Here is a 21,833-nt window from a genome sequence, read left to right as displayed (position 1 = left end):
ACTTGAACATTTCATTTGAACATCTTCACGGTAGCCGTGTGGTTCACATCAATAGGAAGGAAGATAAGCACCTTAATTAACAGAATGTAGAACAGTACAGCACAGTAATAGTCCTTTGACCCAATGTGTGTGCGGAACATGATGCCAAGTTAATCTCTTCTGCCTGCACTACGTGATCCATATCCCTCCACTCCCTGCATATCCATGTGCCTTAATAAAAAAATCTCTTATATACCACTATCGTATCTGTTTCCACCACCACCCCTGGCATCTTCCAGACACCCATCACCCTCTGTGAAAAAACAGGTTGCCCCACACATCTCCTTTAAACTTCCTCCTCCTAGATCCTAGAACTTGTGTCTCAATAAAAGTGGTAGAAAACATAACCGCGAATGATAGAGTTAATTTTTGAACAGCACAACAATTGATATGATTACTTTATTACATCATTTACATAAATTATATTGACTTTAAAATAAAATCTACTGTCAACATTTGTGGGTTTTCAACCTAGCTAACACAAACATCTGATTTATAACGATTTAAGATCAAGGGAAGCGAACTGGCAATGTGCCATCTAACCTAGTACCACTGTAACACCAACTTGGATTTGGTTTACTTGCCAGTCTATTTAAGGAGCAGTTTTATTTTATTTTTTTTTAAAGTTTCTTCCATGAGGTTCTTAAAGAAAAAAATAAAATGCTCAGAGTGGACCAGACACATTTGTGTTTCTGTGGAGCCAGAATTGGAATTGTGGACTGCTGATGCTGGGGATGCCTCAACACTTGTATAAACCAAGACTCTTGGCAGTGGCAGATTTCCTCGGAGTTTTCATGTGTGGGAATGGGTAATAATCTGCTTTGGTTGCAATTGGAGCTACTCTGGTCACATGGCCAATTTTGCTCGCCCATATGTTTGATCTCTCATTTGGGAATGAAAATCTTTTGTTGATCTGAGGGATGCAGTGATTATGAACGTTGAATGAGTGGAACCTCTTCTCCAGGCCATCAGTTTTCCAGGCCAAATGGGTGCTTGTCTCCCCGTTGGGTTTGTTGTGGCTATGAGAGGTTCCACCCTTGCTTGACGGAATGCTTTTGCTCATCAAAACGTCTTGGGGCGTTTGGTTATCCGACCCCTTGCCTTTCTGCACCAGACCCTTGGCACCTGGGTTCTGAGCCAGCATCATGCGGTGGATATCGAGGTGAGTGCGCCATGGAGTTTCACCACCCTGGATGTGCTCCTTGTTTGGAAAGTCAAGCACAATGCTGTTGACGGGAAGGTCTTCTTCAAACCCCAGTGTTTTTCCCACTGTGCAGTTGACTGACACAGTTTTGATCGGCAGGTCGAAGAATTCTCCTCTTGCTCGTTTATTCTCATCTGTAATTTAAAGAACATTTGAGCCACATTTTCATGCTCTGGTTTTATCTTTATGCAAAACCAATTAGGCGTTAGAAACAAGAAAAAATATATCAGCAGGATGGTGAGACTAAGAACTGCAGATGCTGGATAACACACAAAAGGACACAAAATGCTGGAGTAACTCAGCGGGCCATGCAGCATCTCTGGAGAACATGGACTGGTGACGTTTTGGATCGAGACCTTCTCGGGTCAAGAATCTTCTGCAGTCTGTAGAAGGGTCTCCACCAAAACAGTCACCTATCCGTGTTCCCCAGAGATTCTGTCTGACCTGCTGAGTTACTCCAGCACTTTGTGTCGTTTATTAGTAGGATGAGTCTGAAGAAGGGTCCCAACCCGAAAAGTCAACTCTCCATATCCTCTAGAGATGTGCCTGACCCGCTGAGTTATTCCAGCACTTTGTGTATTAAAAAAAATATAAACCAGCATCTGCAGTTCCTTATGTTGCTCGGTAGTTGTTTGTATGAGAATAGCATAAATATTTTCTTTCTACAGACTAAAGCACCAAATATCAAAGATACACACCTGCATCAGCACAGGGACCAGGTAAACAGCACAGGAACGGGCCCTTCAGCCCACAATTACCATTCTAAAACATAATGCTGGGTTAAACTAATCGCCCCCTTCGTTCTCGGTGCTGTCCTCCTTCCCCTCCCCCCGCACCCGCCATTCTCGGCGGCCAAACGCCAAGTAGCTCAGCGGAGGGTCTTCCTCGCTCTCAACTGTCCCCCTGCGCTCTCGACGGTCCACCGCACTAGCGGGTCCCTCCTTGCTCACGGCAGCACTGGTCCCGTCGATGCTGGCACGAATACAGCCAACAGTAAGACTTCCTATCTCACAACAGTCACAGTCTCATCAGTTTAGTTTGTTTTGGGTTATTATTGCCAAGTGTATCAAGATCCAATGAAAAGCCTTTGTTTGCATGCTATCCGATTAAATTAGATAATACTACACTGAGTGCAATCAGACCACACACCAGTACAACAGGTCGGACAAGGAGAAAAATACCAGTTTAGTTTAAGTTATTTTAGTTTCACATTACACTGAGGTACAGTAAAAAGCTTTTGTTGCGTGCTAACCAGTCAGTGGAAAGACAATATATGATTACAATCGAGCCATCCACAGTATACAGATGCATGATAAAAGTATCCGCCAGAGTGGGCCAAAGGTCCACCAGAGTAGAGGATATAGTTCTCAGCACTGTAGCATTGCAGTTCCAGAGAAAAAGTACAATGTCTGCAATGAGGTAGTTTGGAAGAATTGGTCTACGCTCCAGCTTATTGGAGAACCATTCAGAAGCTTGATAACAGAGGGGAAGAGGATGTTCAGTGATAAACACAATGGAAAAAAAAGCACATAATTAAAACATTTGCTAATTCGGCTGAGAATCGTTTTAGGGTCATAGTATCGTACCGCAAATAAATGGCTTTTGCCCATCCACACTCCTCCCACGTGCCCACATTAGGCCCACATCTTTGTATGTCTTTTGTATTTAAGTGTACCTCATATTCCGATTGGGCAACTTGCAACCCAATGGTATGAAACATTGCATTCTCTAATATTAGGTAACCTCTAACAACCCGCTCTTCCACTTTCTCCCCCAACAGCCCCCCCTCCCCCTTCCCTGGGCACAGTGATAATTAACTGAACTGTGCAAAAAAGATAATAATAATTTGACATGTTGAAGGTTGTGCTTGTTGCTGTTCAGTTGTAACATTTTAGGACGAGAGATGACTGGATAGGGTGCAGGTGATTTCTCATAAAGAGAGTTTTCTGCTGTGTCACAGTGAAGAAGCTGGGATTGTATTTGAATCAAGGAAGGCCCACAAGGGCATGATCAGTATGGAGGTAGCTGTTCCCGATAGAGGATGTTTAGAGGTTTAAGGTGAAAGGTAATAAGTATGAGAATTTTTTTTTTTTAATGCAGTGGCGATATTAATTTTTAAAATAAAGATCTATAGGAGGTGCTGCCTTAAAAGGTCAGCCAGCATCATCAAGGACCCACACCACCCTGGCCACATGCTTATTTCACTCCTACCTTTGATTAGAAACATAGAACAGAAACATAGAAAAATAGGTGGGGAGATAGATCAACCATGATTGAATGACAGATGGGCTTGATGGGCTGAATGGCCTAATTCTGCTCCCATCACTTATGACCTCGGGATAGGAGACTGAAATCCGTGAGCTCCAGGTTCAAGAATAGTTTCTGCCAAACAACCATCAGGCTCTTGAACACGCCACAATTATACCACTGTTAACTGTGGGATAGTCTTTGCATGTACTAAGGACTTTTTTTGACACTAGTATTGAGGTTATTTATTTACTGAAGTTATTGAGGTGAGTATCGAATATTTGTTTATTATATATTATCGGTTGCATCGTGGCTTGGTTTGGCAACTTGAGTGCCCTGGAGAGGAAAAGACTACAAAAAGTAGTAAATACTGCCCAGTCCATCATCGGCTCTGACCTCCCTTTCATCGAGGGGACCTATCACAGTCGCTGCCTCCAAAAGGCTGGCAATATCATCAAAGACCCACACCATACTGGCCACATACGCATCTCCCTGCTACCTTCAGGTAGAAGGTACAGGAGCCTGAAGACTGCAACGAGCAGGTTCAGGAATAGCTACTTCCCCACAGCCATCGGGCTATTAAACTTGGCTCGGACAAAACTCTGTACATTAATAGCCCATTATCTGTTATTTGCACTTTATCAGTTTATTTATTCATGTGTGTATATATTTATATAATGGTATATGGACACACTGATCTGTTTTATAGTCAATGCCTACTATGTTCTGTTGTGCTGAAGCAAAGCAAGAATTTCATATTCTATCAGGGACACATGGCAATAAACTCTCTTGAATCTTGAATCTTATCTGTGCATTGTTATGCCTCTGCAAGTAAGAAATTTATTGTTCTGTTGTCAGTACGTAGAGTCATACAACACGCAAACAGGCCCTTTGGTCCAACTTGCCCATGCTGACCAAGATGCCCCATCTGCATAAGTCCCACCTGCCCAGGTGTGGCCCATGTCCTTCTAAATCTTTGCTATCCATGTACTTGTCCAAATGCCTTTTAAATATTGTTATAGTACCTGCCTCAACTACTTCCCTTGGCAGCTCATTCCATTTCCCTACCACACTTTGAGTGAATATCAACATATATGACAATTAAACACTCTTGACGACTCTTGACAAAATCGGACACATGTATGACTTTGAGGATTAATAACATACAGGGTTAAGAGAAAAGAATGGGATTGAAAGGATAGTTCTTCAGGGAGCCACCATTGACTCGATGGGCTAAATGGCCTCTCCGTGCTGTAATTGTGATTTTATTCCATGGAAAATGGTCGCAGCCTGTCGATTACATCCTGGTAATTAAAATTCCAGCACTGTTCTTGAAAATATATTTTTGTACCTTCTCCAGTGCCTTTACTATCTTTTGTATTTTGGAACCTAGAACAGACCACAGTATTCTAAGAGCAAGGACAACATGTCTGTTTCTTGAGTACAATGCTAGTCAATCTATTCATCTCGTTCAAAAGTCCACAGTGTGTGTGAGTGTGTTCCTTTACCCTGCAAAAAAAACTATTGAATGTGCCTTTTTACAATGACCACATGAGTCACACATCATTCGCTTGGCATATCTGGCCATGCCATGTTCCAATAACACCAGAGCACTGCACTTGATCAGAGAGGAACATTTTGTACAGTGAAATGGGCCATTTCAATAACAGACTACAACACAGACCATCATTTCTACCTTTGGAGTAAGTCACCACTCCATACGGTCCACCCTCTCAACCACTTGGGACTGAGAGGGAGCTAGTATTTAATTTTAACTTTTAGATACAAAGTGCAGGAGTAGTTCAATGGATCAGGCAACTTCTCTGGAGAACAGAGATGGGGGCTATTTCGCATCGGGACCCTTCTTCAGACTGATTGTAGCGGGGGAGGGGGCGGTGGGGAGGAGGAAGGAAACTCGAAGAGGGGAGGGACAGGACAAAGTGTGGCAGGTAATAGGCGAACACAGGCGGGGTGGGGGGAGGTTGGCAAATGGTTGGACATGAGAAAAAATGGTATGAGGCAAAAGGATTGACGAATTGCAAATGTAAAGTCAGGAATGAATGAAGAGGGAGGTGGAGGGGAGAGATAAATGCGAGTCCAAGTGGGGCACAGAAGAGGGTGGGGGGGGGGGAGGAATAATGGTAGAAGTGGTAAGGAAATGGGGAGGGGGGGGGGGTGTTAGAGGTTACCTCAAATTGGAGAATTCAATGCTCATACAGCTGGTTTGCAAGCTACCCACGCGGAATATGAGGTGCTGTTCCTCCATCTTGCATGTGGCCTCACTCTGGTAATGGAGGAGGCCCTTTATATGTGTGCTGTGTGCTTTTGATCTCGATTTCCCAACCAGCTGAGAATTATGCAGCAATATAGACACAAGGAACTGCAGATGCTGAAGATACAGAGTGCCGGAGTAACACAGCAGGTCCCGGCAACATCGCTGGGGAATGGGGATGGGTGACGTTTTGGGGTTTTTTTGGGGTGACGTCCTGGATTAACGTCCTGGATTGTTAATTGCATGTGCATTACACGTTAATTCCATGTACATTACATGTCAATTCCATGCACATTACATGTTAATACCATGTGCATTGTGTGTTGTCCAAGTATAGTACACGTTAATTACATGCGTGTTACTTGCTAATTTCATGTGCGCTACATAGTATGCTCACTATCTCAACGTTTAATAAACATTTGAACAGCTACATGGATAGGACCGGTTTAGAGGATATTTGGCAAACGCAGGCAGGTGGGACTAGTGTAGATGGTGCATGTTGGTAGGTGTGGGCAAATTGGCCCAAAGGGCCTGTTTCCTCACTGTATGACTCTCCATGACTCTATGTCAATACCATGTGTGTTACATGTTAATACCATGTGTGTTACATGTGCCTGGGCAATTACTTCAAGATTCCCAGGACGTGGAGGAGAGTCAAGGAGCACAAGTATACGATTACAGATCTTGAAATATAATCAAATTGCATGCACCATCAGTTGGAGTGCTATGCAAAACCCTTCCCAGTAACATTAAACATTGATGAATAACCACACCCTCTGAATTAAACTTGTGACTTCAAGTTAGAGCCCATTTGCAAATCCTAGAGGTCAAATCCAGCCAGCACTTCTCTTTCATTGTTACACCATCACAAGGAGACACCAAAACAATGGCTTTAATCTGGGTGTTTAATATTGATTCTGCTCTGAAGAAATAATTACACCATCAGTAATTTTTTTCAATGTCAAGCACTTTAAAAAAAAGATTAACTTTACAAAAACACAGTTGTGCTCATCTAAGTGAAGGACATTGGAACCAGGAAATAACCAACAGTGACGATGCTTAAAAAGTATCTCAAAGGTGAAACACTATAGTTACGGGGAATATAGATTTCGTTCTATCGTTCTTTTTACTGACCTCAAAATGTCCCCAGGCACTTTATGGCTGATGTGGTTATTTTTAAAGTAAAGCCTGAAAATATTGTGAATACTCGGAGAGTTAGCAAGCATTTGGTCCGTATGCTCCAAAGATACTTCAAATATGAAACACTGCATTCGCTGGGAATGTAGACCTAGTTCTGTAGTTTAATAACCCAGAAAATCCCATCACTGTTTTATTTTAACAGTGCAAACTGAAAATGCTGGGAATTTTCAGAATGTTAGCAATCAATTGATATGTTCGCCTTTATTGGTCAGGACATTAAATATAAGAGTCAGGAGATCCATATGCAGTTCTATAAGACCTTGCTTGCGCTGCAGTTCTGCTTGCCCCAGCACCAGGATGTTTGTGGAGGCTTTGGAGGGGGTGCGCAAGATGCTTACCGCAATGCTGCCTGGATTAGGTGATATTAGCCACAGGAAGTTGGGCAAACGGAGATTGTTTTGAATGCTGAAAGTTGATGGTGACTTTTAAACTTTTCGACTTTAGACTTTAGGGATACAACGCAGAAACAGGCCATTCGGCCACCGAGTCCGACCAGCTATCATCTCATACACTAACACTATCGTACACATTAGTGACAATTAACTATTTTTACCGAATCCAATTAACCTAGAAACCTGCTGGAAACCGAAGATAGACACAAAAAGTTGGAGTAAGAATAGATTATGTCACCTATTCCTTTTCTGCAGAGAAGCTGTCTGACCTGCTCAGTTACTCCAGCTTTTTGTGTCTAACCTAGAAACCTGTACGTCTTTGGAGTGTGGGAGGAAACCAGAGCACCCAGAGAAAACCCACGCAGGTCATCGGGAGAACGTACAAACTCTGTACAGACAGCACCCGTGGTCAGGATTGAATCCAGGTCTGTAAGGCAGTAACTCTACCGCTGCGCTACAGTGCCTGAAGGAAATATTAGTGGCATAAATAGGGTGGACAGTCAGAACCTCTTTTACCCCGGTTGGAAATGTAAAAGACGAGAGTGCATAGTTTTAAAGTGAGAGTTTTAGTTTTAAACTGCCTTACTACATCACTCTTCTACATAAGGTAATTGTGAAGGAAGGAACTGCAGATGATGCTGCCTGACCCACTGAGTTACTCCAGCTTTTTGTGTCTATTGAGTGTTTTATGTTCACTCCAAAGTGAACTGAAAAAACAACCTAAAGTCATAGTGTTAAATGGCATGGAAACAGACCCTTAGGCCCAATCCGTCAAGGTCGACCAAGATGTCCCATCTGAGCTAGTCCTGTTTGCCTGAGTTTGATCTATATCCCTCGAAACCATTCCTAACCATGTTCCTGTCGAAGAGTCTTTTAAATACTGTGTAGTACCTGCCTCAACTACCTCCTCCAGCAGCTTGTTCCATACAGCTACTACACTCTGAGTGAAAACGTTGACCCTCAGGTTCCTCCTATATCTGAGATAGACACAAAATGTTGGAGTAATTCAGCGGGACAGGCAGGATTTCTGGAGAGAAGGAATGGGTGACTTTTCAGGTCGAGACCCTTCTTCAGACGAAGAAGACCAGAAACATCACCCATCCTTTTCTCTAGAGATGCTGCCTGTCCCACTGAGTTCCTCCAGCATTTTGTGTCTATCTTTGGCGTCAATCAGCATCTGCTGTTCCTTCCTATTATATCTCTCCCCTCTCATCTTAAAGTTATGTTCTCTGGTTCCTGATTCTCCTGCCCCGGGTGCCAGCGTTTCTTAACCGGGGTTCCCGCGGAACGCTAGGGCTCCGCGAGAGGTCGCTAGGGGTTCCGAGAGAAATAGTGATAAATAGGCTAATCATATGTAAATGCATTTTTGAGTCATTTTTGTGTTTGATTTCATATTCATAATTTTATTATACATGTACGGCATATTCTTGGAAAATTCTTGGGTATTATAATAAAGTCTTCAACCTGTTATGCCATTTAAAAGTATAATAATCACAGGGGATATTTTAGTGACGTCTATACAACGCCAGTGTGAAACGGCCTTTAGTGGTCAGTGGACAGGAGCTGTATGTGACGGATTTGTGTACAGGTATCATCAAGTGACTCACTCGAGTACAGTTATTGTTTGTGTCTGTTTATATGTGTTATTTATGATGTTGGTTATTTATTATCTTTATTTTTGTGTTTACAGATATTGGTAATTTTTTTGTGTGAATGAAAACCTCCTTATGAGGTCTCTGGAACAAGCAGTTTGATTTCAGTTTTTTTTTGCAGTGTCAGTAAACCTGAGAAAAACGTGTTATTTTTTGCTTAAACCAGTTATTAGAAAAATATATTATGTTTGCCTTATGAACTTTAAGTTTATGAAAGAGAAAGAAAGAGATTAATAAAGATATATAATAGTGTTTATGTAAGGGTTCCCTAAGATATTTCAAGGGTAAAACTGTTGAGAAATGCATTAAAAAAAACCTCTGTGCAATCACAACATGGCAACAACATGGAATGGCATTTCCAAGCAATTCTTGAATGGATGTTGCAAGATGTCAAGAAACGGAAATAAATTGGCACTACTGACTTGTTTCTCTTATTTCTATATTTCTCCCCCTCTACTTACATTCGTTCCTCTCGCATCACAGTTCACAATTCTTCAACACTGTTTGACACTTTCTGTCTTTTCATCTCGGACCTTTGTCCAGCCATTTGCCTATCAAATAACCCTCTTCATCTTGATGTGGCACAGTGGCGCAGCGGTGGAGTTGCTGCCTTACAGCGCCAGAGACCCGAGTTTGATCCTGACTACGGGTACTTTCTGTATGGAGTTTGTACATTCTCCATGTGACCCCATGGGATTTCTCTAGGTGCTCTGGTTTCCTCTCACATTCCAAAGAGCTTTGTAGGTTATTTGGCTTCTGTAAAAATTGGCCCTAGTGTGTAGGATAGGATGTGCACGGATGATTGTTGGTCAGCGTGGGCTTGGTGGGCAGAAAGGCATGTTTCCATGCTGTATCTCTAAACTAAACTAAACAAAACATGTGTGGGACTATTGCCTGCCAGGCTTTGTCCTACCCCACCCTCTCTTCTACCTTTCCCCCCTCCCCCACAATGAAGAAGGGTCGCCACCTGAAACATCACCATCCATGTTCTCCAGAGATACTGCCTGACCCCGAATTGTCTGTGGAATTCTCTGCCTCAGAGGTTTGTGGAATTCTCTGCCTCAGAGTGCGGTGGAGGCAGGTTCTCTGGATGCTTTCAAGAGAGAGCTAGATAGGGCTCTTAACAATAGCGGAGTCAGGGGATATGGGGAGAAGGCAGGAAGGGGGTACTGATTGGGGATGATCAGCCATGATCACATTGAATGGCAGTGCTGGCTCGAAGGGCCAAATGGCCTACTCCTGCACCTATTGTCTATTGTCGATTGACCCACTGAGTTACTCCAGCACTCTGTGTCTCTCTCAACCTAATTGTATGAGTTTTATTAACATTCATTTGCATTTTCATGTTTTTCTTTCAAATCTCCTTGCATGGAGATTTTGGCCTCCCCACCCTCCCTTGTGGAATAGAAAACAAATTTTGGGCTTGGGATTTACACTGAGTGAAACCAGTTTAAGAGGGCTTTTCCCAGTCATCTGAATTTCCAAGTATAAAGATAGCTAAAGTGTAAGCAAGTTAATCTTTAATGTGTTTGTACAGCCTGAGAGCTCAGAAGACCAGCTGTTATTCGGGATATATTGTCTAACAGTTGTCTAACCTACCAACTGTCTCCATGCCAACTAGTAAAAGTAGACCTTTCTGGCAGCCAAGTGTCTGGGCACTGAATTAAGATGGATTCAGACTCGTGTCTGTGTCTGTAACAACCTTTATAATAGTTATTTGGAGTACTACATGCAGTTCTGGTCGCCCCATTACAGGAAGGATGGGGAGGCTTTGGAGAGGGTGCAGAGGAGGATTTGCAAGGATGCTGCCCGTATTAGGGGATATTATCTACAATGAGATGTTGGAAATATTTGGATTGTTTTCTCTGGAACAACAGGGGTTGAGAGGAGACCTGATAGATAAACATAAAATTATGAAATGCGTAGATAGGGTAGACAGTCAGAACCTTTTTCCCAGGATGGAAATATCAAACGCTAGAGGGCACTAAGGTGATAGGGGCAATGTTTAACGGAGATGTGTGAGGCAAGTTTTTTACACAGAGGGTGGTAAGTGCTTGGGTGGTGGTTGAGGCAGATACGATAGGGGGATTTTGGAGGCTTTTGAATAGGCACGTGGATACACAGCGGCACAGTGGTGCAACGGTAGAGTTGCTGTCTTACAGTGCCAGAGACCCGGGTTTTATCCTGACCACGGGTGCTGTCTGTATGGAGTTTGTATGTTCTCCCCGTGGCTGCGTGGGTTTTCTCCAGGTGTTCTGGTTTCCCCCCACACTCCAAAAATGTACAGGCTTGTTAATTGGCTTTTGGTAAAATTGTAAATTGACCCTAGTGTGTAGGATAATGTTAGTGTAGAGACTGATCGCTGGCCGGCGCAGACACAGAAAGGCCTATTTCCGCACTGTATCTCTAGTCTAAAGATATGCAGGGAATAGAGGACTATGGATTTTGTACAGGTGTATGAGTTGGACTCAAGTGCTGGAGTAACTCAGCGGGTCAGGCAGCATCTCTGGATAAAAAGAATGGGAGGCGTTTCGGGTCAGGACCCGTCTTCAGACTAAAAGTGCTTCAGTCTGAAGAAAGGCCCCGACCCGAAACGTCACCCATCCTTTATCTCCAGAGATGCTGCCTGATTCACTCAGTTACTCCAGCATTTTGTGTCTATTGTCGGTAATATGCAGCATCTGCAGTGGGCCGAAGGGCCTGATTCCGTGCTGTACTGTTCTATGCTCTATGTTCTTTGGTAGAACCTTCACCACATGGACTGCTGCAGTTCAGGAAGGAGGTTCACCGCTAACCTTTCAAGGGCAATAGTTGCTGGTTTTGCCAATGTTGCACATGTTCCATGCATATAGCAAGCAAATGAATTAGAGAGGGCATTTTCGAGCTTGCAACACTCACCCATAGTGAGGTAAGGAAAGCTGGGGATAAGCAAGAGGTCGCAGTAGGAGGAAATCCTGGGAACGTTGCAGAACTTTTGAGGTTTTTGAGAAATAAAGTAATGAAATAGGTGAAAATTAAAAAATTGTGACCTTGCCCCAAAGTAGTGCTTAAAACCTCAATGCAAGAATGATCACTGCGGTGAAACGTTAATCTGATCCCAAGGTGATCAAATGTAGGAGAGTTACCCAGTGGCTAGAGTTACCCACCCACTTCTTTCCTCAGTGCATGCAGGAGAATGGCTGAGTAATATTTTGGGGGAGAAACTCAGCGGGTGAGGCAGCATCTATGGAGAAAAGGAATAGGCGACGTTTCGGGTCGAGACCCTTCTTCTGAAACGTCGCCTATTCCTTTTCTCCATAGATGCCACCTCCAGTTTAAATTCCATTTGGAACATTTTGGAGGACCAAGAAACCAAGAACCAAGATGCTGCCTCACCCGCTGAGTTTCTCCAGCATTTTAGTCTACCTTCGATTTTTCCAGCATCTGCAGTTCTTTCTTAAACAATACTCTGGGGGAGGTTTGCCACAGGCCATAGAATTGTCAATGACCTCAAGTGTATGGAGTTTGGGGTGCTACCCAAGACTACACCAAAATAGTCGAGAATGGATTCACGAGTGCATCATGGTTGACGGAGCTCGTTTGTTAGTTGACGTAAATCAATAGTTCTGCCTTCCACCTGTTCTAGATTAAGCTCCAGCCCTTAGGTACTGAGCTTTTCTTGGAAAACCCAAATGAAAGACAAAGGGCCTTTGTACAAAAAATTGGAATTCAGTGGAACTGGAGGTAATATAAACCGTGTAGGAAACGGAAATAATCTTAAGATATCTTTTTGATCAAGAGGGAACATTTTCATGATCGTTACATTGTTTTTACAAGTTTTCCTCAATTTTCTCTCTATTTTCACCCCTTACAGATTCCAACTAATTTGAAAGTTTAGATAGGCACAAAATGCTGGGGTTACTCAGTGGGTCAGGCAGCATCTTTGGAGAACATGGATAGGTGACGTTTTTGGTTGGAATCCTTCTTCAGACTGATTGTGACTGGAAGAGAGATGGGGCAGGACAAAATCTGGCGAGAGATAGGTGGATACCAGTGAGGAAGCTTTTGATTGGTAGATGCGTGAAAGGCGTCGTAAATCTTTGGGATGTGGGAGGAAACTGGAAAACCCGGAGGGCTTACTGTTGTATAACACAGCACCAAACTAAAATAGGGGACCACCTCGACTTTGTCCCACCCCACCTCTCTACCCCCCCACTGCAATCAGTCTGAAGAACGGTCCCAACCCGAAACGTCACCTATCCATGTTCTCCAGAGGTGCTGCCTGACCCGCTGAGGTACTCCAGCGCTTTGTGTCTTTTTTTTTGTAAACCAGCATCTGCAGGTACATGGAGGTTCCTGGCACTGCTCTCTGATCTACCCTGAAACAGCTAAGCTCAGGGCAGCTCTCAGGGTACCACACTTGGTCTCGGTACTCCCAGGTTAGAGAGAGGAGGAATCCTCTGTGAATTTTTACACCTAATCAATGCTCATTGACTCTGTTGGGTGGGTGTGGATACAGAGATGACTGAGGTTGTGACGCCAACGTTTCCCATAAGTTAATTAGCATGATAAGCCCATTTTGAATTTACCACCAGGTTCTTGTCTATGACACAACATTAACCCCAGCAACTACCAATTTCTATGGACTTTTAAAGTGGCTCCGTGGTGCAATGGCAGAGTTGCTGCCTTACAGCGGCAGAGATCTGGGTTCACTCCTGACTGCGGGTGCTGTCTGTACGGAGTTTGTATGTTCTCCCTGTGAACGTGTGGGTTTTCTCTGGGTGCTGCTGTTTCCTCTCACATTCCAAAGACGTACAGGTTTGTAGGTTATTTGACTTTGGTAAGTTGTAAAATAGTCCCTAGTGTGTGTAGGTTAGTGTACGGGTTCTCGCTGGTCGGCACAAACTCAGTGGGCTGAAGGGCCTGGTTATGCACTGTATCTCTAAAGTCTAAAGTCTGGTTGCACTGTGAACTTTGTTTTATTTTGCAATAGCAGTATGGTTATTAGTTTATGAATATTTTTTATCATTTTATTTATTTGTTGTGCTGTTGTGTCCAATGTACTTATGTAGCTGCAGCAAGTAAGAATTTCATTGTTCCTTTCTCAGTACATATGACAACTTCACACTCTTGACTTGACTCTTGACATTCGGGACTGTTCCCAGACTGTTATTATTTTTGGATTTCTACTTGAACATGAAGCACAATCTTCAGGGTCATAGCAGAGCAAAACTGCTGAATGTTTCGAATGTTCTTCAAGCTTATATTCATTGCAAGACATTCAGACATTTACAGACCATTCTGTCTGCATCATGCAATCTCTGTCTGGATAAATGCACAGAATGTTTGACCCAGGGTTGGAGAATCAAGAACTAGAGGGAATAGGTTTAAGGTGAGAGGGGAAAGATTTAATTGGAATCCAAGAGGTGATTTTTTTCTCTCTCAGAGGGTGATGGGTATATGGAACACGCAGCCAGGGGAGGTAGTTGAGGCAGGTATTATAAAAGCATTTAAAAGACACTAGGACAGATACATGGGGAGAGGAATGGTTTAGACGGATATGGATCAAATCCAGGCAAATGGGACTAGCTGAGATGAGGCATCTTGGTCAGCATGGACGAGTTGGGCCAAAGAGCCTTTGTGACTGTATGACTCTAATCCTTTACATTGTTTGGGAAGAGAAACAGAGGGCACAGTTGAGACTCGATTGTTCCTCAAAGGCACTTCCTTCCAGTGGACAACAGACAGATATAGTTCAACGGTTATTTATTATCGCTTGAAGTACAGTGAAATTCTTTTTTTGCATACACTTCAATAATGTGTTTCCATACCTACGCTCAATTCCCAATTGGTACAAAGTGCGTAGAAATAGTCCACTGAGACAAGAGTCGCCAGGTTTGTAATGGGTGTACCTGTCATTAATGTAATGACAGAGCCGCCGGGCCTGTGATGGATGTACCTGTCATTAACAATGTAATTGGCATCAGTACTATAGACGTTCGGAATATTTTGGAATATCACTATTTTTTTGCCTTGTTAAACATGAAAATAGTTTCTCTCTACTTTCAGCTGTAAAGCTACGCGACTTTATTCAGTGATGGGTCATGCACCAGAAACATTGTGCCATTATAGAGGTACAGAGTCGCACAGCACAGAAAAGGCCATTTGGAGCATCAGGTACTGATCTACACTGATCGTATTTATCAGCACTTGGTCTACAGCCTTCTAATTTTTCGCGATTCATCCAGAGAATTCTGGATACTTCTCAAATATAGTGAGAGTCTCTGTCTCCAACACCCCCTTCATGCAGTGCCTTCCATATTATAACCATCCTCTGGGAAATAAAAAGCCCTCCTCAGTTTCAGTTTCCTCCCACGTGCTAAAGACGTGCGTGAATGTCTGTAAATTGCCCCTAATGTGCAGCAGGTGCACGCAAAAGTGAGATAGCATAGAACTATCACAATCAGTCTGACCCAAAATGTCACCTATCCATGTTCTCCAGGGATGCTGCCTGACTGGCTGAGTTACTCCAGCACTTTTCCTTTATCTTTGATATAAACCAGCGTCTGCAGTTCCTTGTTACAACATAGAAATAGTTTTGAACTGGTGATCGATGGTAGGCATGGACTCGATAGGCCTAATGGCCTGTTTTCCCGCTGTATCTTTCAATCAATCAATCAATCAATGATCTCTGAACCTCTCACCCTAAACCTGTAAGGTCTAATTTTAGACATCTCTGCTCTGGGAAAAGATTTCTACTCTCCACTTAATCTATGTATCTCATAATTTCCCACATATCCATCAGGTTGTGTATCCCTCAACCTCCTTCAGCCCAAGCCTTTGGATCAGGCAGCGATGTTCCCTGCCCTGATCAGCATCTCAAGGGTACTTTTTTTTTAATTCTGCCGCTCACAAACTGTTGCTCCTCTCTCCACCTGTTGTCTTGAGGATGGGATGTGGCTCTGTATTTCATTTATATTCTCTTCGGCAACCTTGCCCTCACCTTGATAGAGTAAATAGGCGGGAACTGTGTTTGATCCTGACTATGGGTGCTGGCTGTACAAAGTTTGTAAGTTCTCTTTATCACAGCGTGGGTTTTCCCTGGATGCTCCGGTTTCCTCCCACATCCCAAAGATGTGCAGGTTTGTGGGTTAATTGGCTTTGGTAAATTGTAATTGTCATTAATTAGTAGGATAGAACTAGCTTACGGGTGATCATGGCTGGCATGGACTCGGTGGGCCGAAGGGCCTGTTTCCACGCTGTATCTTTAAACTCTTCCAGTGTCAGATTACCAGTGTCATAACTCAAGGAATAAAGATATAAGCCAACTGGCAAATGACCACAAAGGAATATTTTATTTGCTCATGTTATAATCTGATACGCATTTCCTGAAAGAGTGTGGGATCAGATTCAATAAGATAAAATCTGGAATTGAATAAGTAAGATATATAAGAGCAAGGATAGGTCATTCTGACCCTTAAACCAGTCTTGATTGTCAATATTATTATGGTTGAGGCCAAATAAACTGCAGATGCTGGAATCTGGAGTAAAGCACAAAGTGCTGGAGTAACTCAGTGGGTTAGGCAGCATCTATAGAGATAGACACAAAATGCTGGAGTAACTCGGCGGGTAAGGTAGCATCTCTGAAGAAAAGGGACAGGTGACATTTTGGGTCGAACCCTTCATCAGACAGATCGAGAAGGCCATATTTCAAGGATAAGCCAAGTTTGATCCAAAGGAGAAATGTAGGCGTTGGTTATATTAAATGGTCTTGTCTACACGTTAAAAGGATTGAGAATGTCAAAGATTCGGTGGGAGTCTTATCAAGGAGAACTGAATGGGTGAGCCTTAACTCTGAAGAAATGCTCCCCAATACCGTGAAGGTTGACAGTTTATTAACAGTTAACAAAGAAAGGCATCTCTGGAGAACATGGACAGGTCACATTTCAGGTCGGGACCCTTCTTCAGACTCCAGGGATGTTCTGTGAGATCTTCTCGCACTGCTCCCCCCACCCCTGCTCTGTGATTCCTGTGCCTATCAGCCCCCTCCCCTCACTTGTACCCACCTATCACTCGCCAGGCGTTGTCCTGTCCCTCCCAGCTTTCTCCATCCCCCTCTCCATCATAATCAGCTTGAAGAATGGTCCCGACCTGAAACATTGACTATGCATGTTCTCCAGAGACACCACTGACTCGCTGAGTTACTCCAGCACTTTGTGTTTATCTTCGGTATATACCAGCATATGCAGTTCCTTTCTAGTATACCCTATCCATGTACCTGTCAATATGTTTGTTAAACGTTATGATACCTGCCTCAATTATCTCATAAACCCTTTGTGTAAAAAGTTGCCCCTCGGGTTCCTATCTGTCCCTCCCACCCTACCCCCATCTCACCTTAAACCTATGTCCACTGGTTCTAGATTCTCCTACTCTGGGTAAAAGACTCTGCATTTACCCCATCTATTCCTCTCGTTGTCTTATAAATCTCTATAAGATCACCACTGTACTATAGAACCATAAGACACAATTAACTACAATTCATCCTCCACGTTGGATTCATTAGCATTTTAGACTCCCGCCCCGCAGAATACTCTGTGCACAGTTCCTTGTGTCTTGAAAAAAAAAAGAAACTTTGGTTGTGGGAAAGAACATTTCGATGGGGGAAATCACCTTTCTGTGCAATATGGTCGGACTGCCCTGACTTAGGCGAAAGGATCTATCAGTCTAACAATTAAAAAAACGAGTTACAACGCGCCAGCGAGTTAAAACCGCGCCACATCGCCAGGGCAGGATGTTGTTCTGAGGCACAAGTGTGTGCGGATTGCTGGAAACTTGAGCAGAACACAAACCCTAAGAAACGTTGGACACGTCCGCATAAGTCCGCTGCTCACCTGGTCTGAAGACAACCTGGGTCTGTTGCCGCTGTCTCTGCCTCATGGAGTGATACTGCTCTTCAAGCTGGTTAATGTCCATCAGCTCAGTGCTATCCCTCAACCTGCTTCTCCTCCAATATTTACCTGCGGCGTGGCCACGCCCGTCACATCCGTGAGTCAGACAGACTTCAGAGCGATCCGTCTGCGGCTCCCAACATATGCACTTTAAGTTTGGGCAGCAGTGAGAGAAGAACATCCTGGGGAGTTGGAAGTTAACAAAAACACGCGGAGGCCACATCGAGAGAGTCCACACACACTGCTCCCCTCCCCTTGACTGAATGGAGAGAGCTCTCATACACCTCACCCGAATGTAAACCGGCCTCGCGAACCCGACCAGTGCCTTCTTGTGTACTCAGGGGACACGTTACATAGTTTACTTTTGAAAAAAAAAGATGAACCGATGCCAAATCAGCTTGGAACGGGGAAGAGGGGGGAGAGAGAGGGGGGAGAGAGGGGGGAGGGAGAGAGAGAGGTAGGAAGGAAATTAATCCCTTCGGTTCGATTCATGTGTGTCTGTGTGTGGTGTATGTAACATGTTATAAAGCGAAGCTTGCACCTCCTGAGATGCCGCGTGGCCCGCTGAGTTATTCTAGCACTTTGTGTAATCTGAAGAAAGGTCCCGATCAGAAACCTCACCTGTCCATGTTCTCGAGAGATGATGCCCGACCCGCTGAGTTACTTTGTGTACTTTTCTGTCAACCAACGCCTGTAGTTTATTGTTTCTACTCCAGCACTCAGTGTCTTTTTTTGGTGACACCAGAGTATGTAAGCAAGGGTTGTTTCCAGCGAACCATAATCAAAGTGCGTACTAAAATCAGGAGCATGTCTTTGGTGTAGGAAGGAACTGCAGATGCTGGTTTACACCGAAGATAGAGACAAAACGCTGGAGTAACTCAACGGGCCAGGCAGCATCTCTGGAGAAAAGGAATAGGTGACGTTTCGGGTGTAGACCCTTCTGGGGGGGGGGGGGGGGGGGGGGGCAAAGGAAACAGTGACTGATGTTAGAAGTTTACAACCCAACAGTATGAACATTGAATTCTCCAATTGCAGATTTCTTCCAACTAACCCCCCTCCCGTGACCCACAGACCCCCACCTATTACTCCCGTCACCTCACCTCCGCTAGTTTTCTCCTTCTGGCTTCACAATTCACAATTCTTCAATTCTCTTTCACACCTTCTGTTTTTATCTCTCGCCTTTGTTCCAACCATCTGCCTATTACCCCCCCTTCCACCTGCCACACTTTCTCCCTTCTTTCAGCCTCCCCTCCCCCCCCCCCCCACAATCGATATGAAGAAGGTTCTTGACCCAAAATATCTCTCCTTTCCATGTTCTCCAGAGATACTGCCTGACCGGCTAAGTTACTTCAGCACTTTGTGTCCTTTTCTGTATTAACCAGCATTTGCAGTTCCATGTTTCTACGATGACTGCTACTGTCCATTGCAGAAAGAGGACATCAAGTGGAGTCTATCGTCAAATGCACAAGTGCGGTAAGGGATAGTTACGATGAAATTTGTGCAGCAACGTCAAGGTTCAAGTGTCATATGTACCGAGAACAGAACGATGAAATACTTGCAGGCAGCGGCATAATAAACCTGCAAACACAGTAAACACATATAACAAAAAAACATCAATAGATTTATAACCACAATACTCATACAAAAATAAAACCCATAGTCCTTGGTGCAGCCAAAGACAGTCCATGGAAGTGGCGTAGAGATACTGCCATACAGCGCCAGAGACCCGGGTTCGAACCTGACTAAGGGTGTTATCTGTGGAGTTTGTACACTCTGTGACCAGGAGGGTTTTCTCTGGGTGCTCCGGTTTCCTCCCACACTCCAAAGATGGTAATTGGCTTCAGTAAAAAAAATTTTTTTTCTAAATCCCTAGTGTGTAGGATAGTGCTCGCGTACAGGTGATTGCTGGTCAGCGTGGACTGAAGGGCCTATTTCTAAGTAAAAATTCTGAATTGGGGCAAGGCCAAATTTGATGGTATTAAACAAGACTCTGTTAAAGTTGATTGGAGTAGGATGTTTGTGGGTAAAGGGATATCTGGAAAGTGGGATGCTTTTAACGGTGTGATGACGAGAGTTCAGGGCATGCATTTTCCTGTTAGAGTGAAGGGCAAGCAGGTGGTTGTAAGGAAGCCTGTTGTACATCTGCATTTGGAGTATTGTGTTATGTTTCATTTACCCTGCTATAGGAAGGATGCCATTAAGCTGGAAAGAGTGCAGAAAAGATTTACGAGGATGCTACCAGAATTCGAGGGGCCGGGCTATAGAGAGAGGTTGGGCAGTCTAGGGCTTTATTCCTTGGAGCACAGGAGGCTGAGGGATAACTTTTTATTGAGGTGTATAAAATCATTAGGGGAATAGAGAGGGTATATGCACAGAGTCTTTTACCCAGAGTAGGGGAATCAAGAATCAGAAGACGTAGGTTAAAGGTGAGAGGGGAACGTTTTATTAAGAACCTGAGGGGCAGCTTTTCCACACAGAGGGTGGTGGTATATGGAATACGCTACCAGTGGAGGTAGTTGAGGTAAGTACTATTGTAGGGGTTTTGCGTTTCCCTTTACTCCACTTCGGGCCCAACTGCCCGAGTTATTCTCTCCCTTGTCGGAGGGTCAAACGGCCACCACTCCACTCGAGCGGTTTCCAAGAGAGAGAATACAACAAAAGGGATTCCCCTAGGTTCTAGACCTCGGAATTATGGTGGGATATGATAAAAAGGTTGAATTGACCAGAGTGTGCTGATGAGAGAAAACAGAAACCAAGATGGACTCAAAGCAAGTCTAAAATTTACAGGCTTTATTAAACAATGAGAAATCGAATCTCACCAACACTACATAATACGTGGCTAAACCTATGCTTTAAACTAAGACTATGGACGGAAAACTATCGGGCACGTCGTAAAACTTACTTTACACAATTTTACCCCCCTTTCCCTTTATTTTCTCAACCTCTATCCTATTTCGGGAATTTCACCAGGTCACCGGGATATTCACAGCTAGGTCGATGCAGGCCCACGAGCTGTCTAGCAGAGCAGAAAGAGAGCGAGTTCTGGGTTGACTCCTGTTTTTATACCTGAGCTTCCTTTGAAACCCCCAGGTGGTCCTCTGGATAAAAGGGTTCTTTTGATGATTCCCAGTTTCGATCTGGCATGAACAATAGGCTTCCGATGATAAGGGGTTTGCTGATGTCATGACCCCTCAGCCTGATCGTTATCCCATCGCCTGGATGGGCTCCTATTGTCTCGATGGATGGGTCATCCAAGATGGTGATTGTGCTTGTGCTGGCCTGTTTACCACCGTCTGCTGAGGCTTGGTTCCTTCCTTTGTGTATCCAAGATAATCTCGTTATCTCCGTCTCAGCCTTTTCTGCCCACACACCATCCGCCTAGTTGTGTGATGCCCAAGTCCACAGGCCAGACAGGTTTGAAACTTGAAACTGATTCTTTCTTTGTGGATTGGGGTTTTTTCCGTTGCAGCCAGCAAATCTGTCTTTTTAAAATATCCATGTCCTTATCCGAGTTCTTCCATAATTTTGGAGGATTTGCCCCAATAACTTACATGCCCCTACGATACGTCCAGGCTTGCACGGACTGTATCGATTGACAAAGTTAGTGGGCAATCCTCCAGCCTCAAGAGCTGTAAACACTCCTGGTGAGAAGGTGAAATTATGTACCCCGAAAGCCCCCTTAATTGCTAACTAGGCCCTCGAAGCACATTAACTTACACTATGCACCTTTTACTTTACATCAATCCCACAAACCATACAGTACCCTCACGACCATTCCCTGAAAATGCAGGGATTACAACATATGTACAAAAACTATTGCACTAGAGTACAGACATTTTACAGTGATGGGGTGTCGTTACGGTGACGTCGGGTGGCTCGATTTACCAGCTGTTGTAATTT

At 43.9% G+C, this 21,833-nt stretch overlaps 1 protein-coding gene across 1 annotated transcript; it reads right to left on the bottom strand.

Moving 5' to 3' along the window:
* Nucleotides 1–419: 419 nt before the first annotated feature.
* LOC116987649 lies at nucleotides 420–18,190 on the bottom strand. Its single transcript, XM_033043871.1, has 2 exons — nucleotides 17,877–18,190; nucleotides 420–1,377 (listed from the first exon to the last, which is right to left on the bottom strand). Exons 1-2 carry the CDS (start codon nucleotides 18,154–18,156, stop codon nucleotides 779–781), a joined length of 879 nt encoding a protein of 292 aa, XP_032899762.1. The 5' UTR covers nucleotides 18,157–18,190; the 3' UTR covers nucleotides 420–778.
* Between the last annotated feature and the right edge of the window lie 3,643 nt (nucleotides 18,191–21,833).

This window comes from Amblyraja radiata, chromosome 2, assembly GCF_010909765.2.
Source record: "Amblyraja radiata isolate CabotCenter1 chromosome 2, sAmbRad1.1.pri, whole genome shotgun sequence".
Classification (NCBI taxonomy): domain Eukaryota; kingdom Metazoa; phylum Chordata; class Chondrichthyes; order Rajiformes; family Rajidae; genus Amblyraja; species Amblyraja radiata.
This window is presented reverse-complemented; position numbering and strand designations above follow the sequence as displayed.

Coding starts and splice junctions, on each gene's coding strand:
- LOC116987649 (XM_033043871.1), bottom strand. CDS start 18,156: ATGTGGCCTCCGCGTGTTTTTGTTAACTTCCAACTCCCCAGGATGTTC. Junction 1,378..17,876: donor CCAGGTTGTCTTCAGACCAG/GTGAGCAGCGGA, acceptor TTTAAATTACAG/ATGAGAATAAACGAGCAAGA.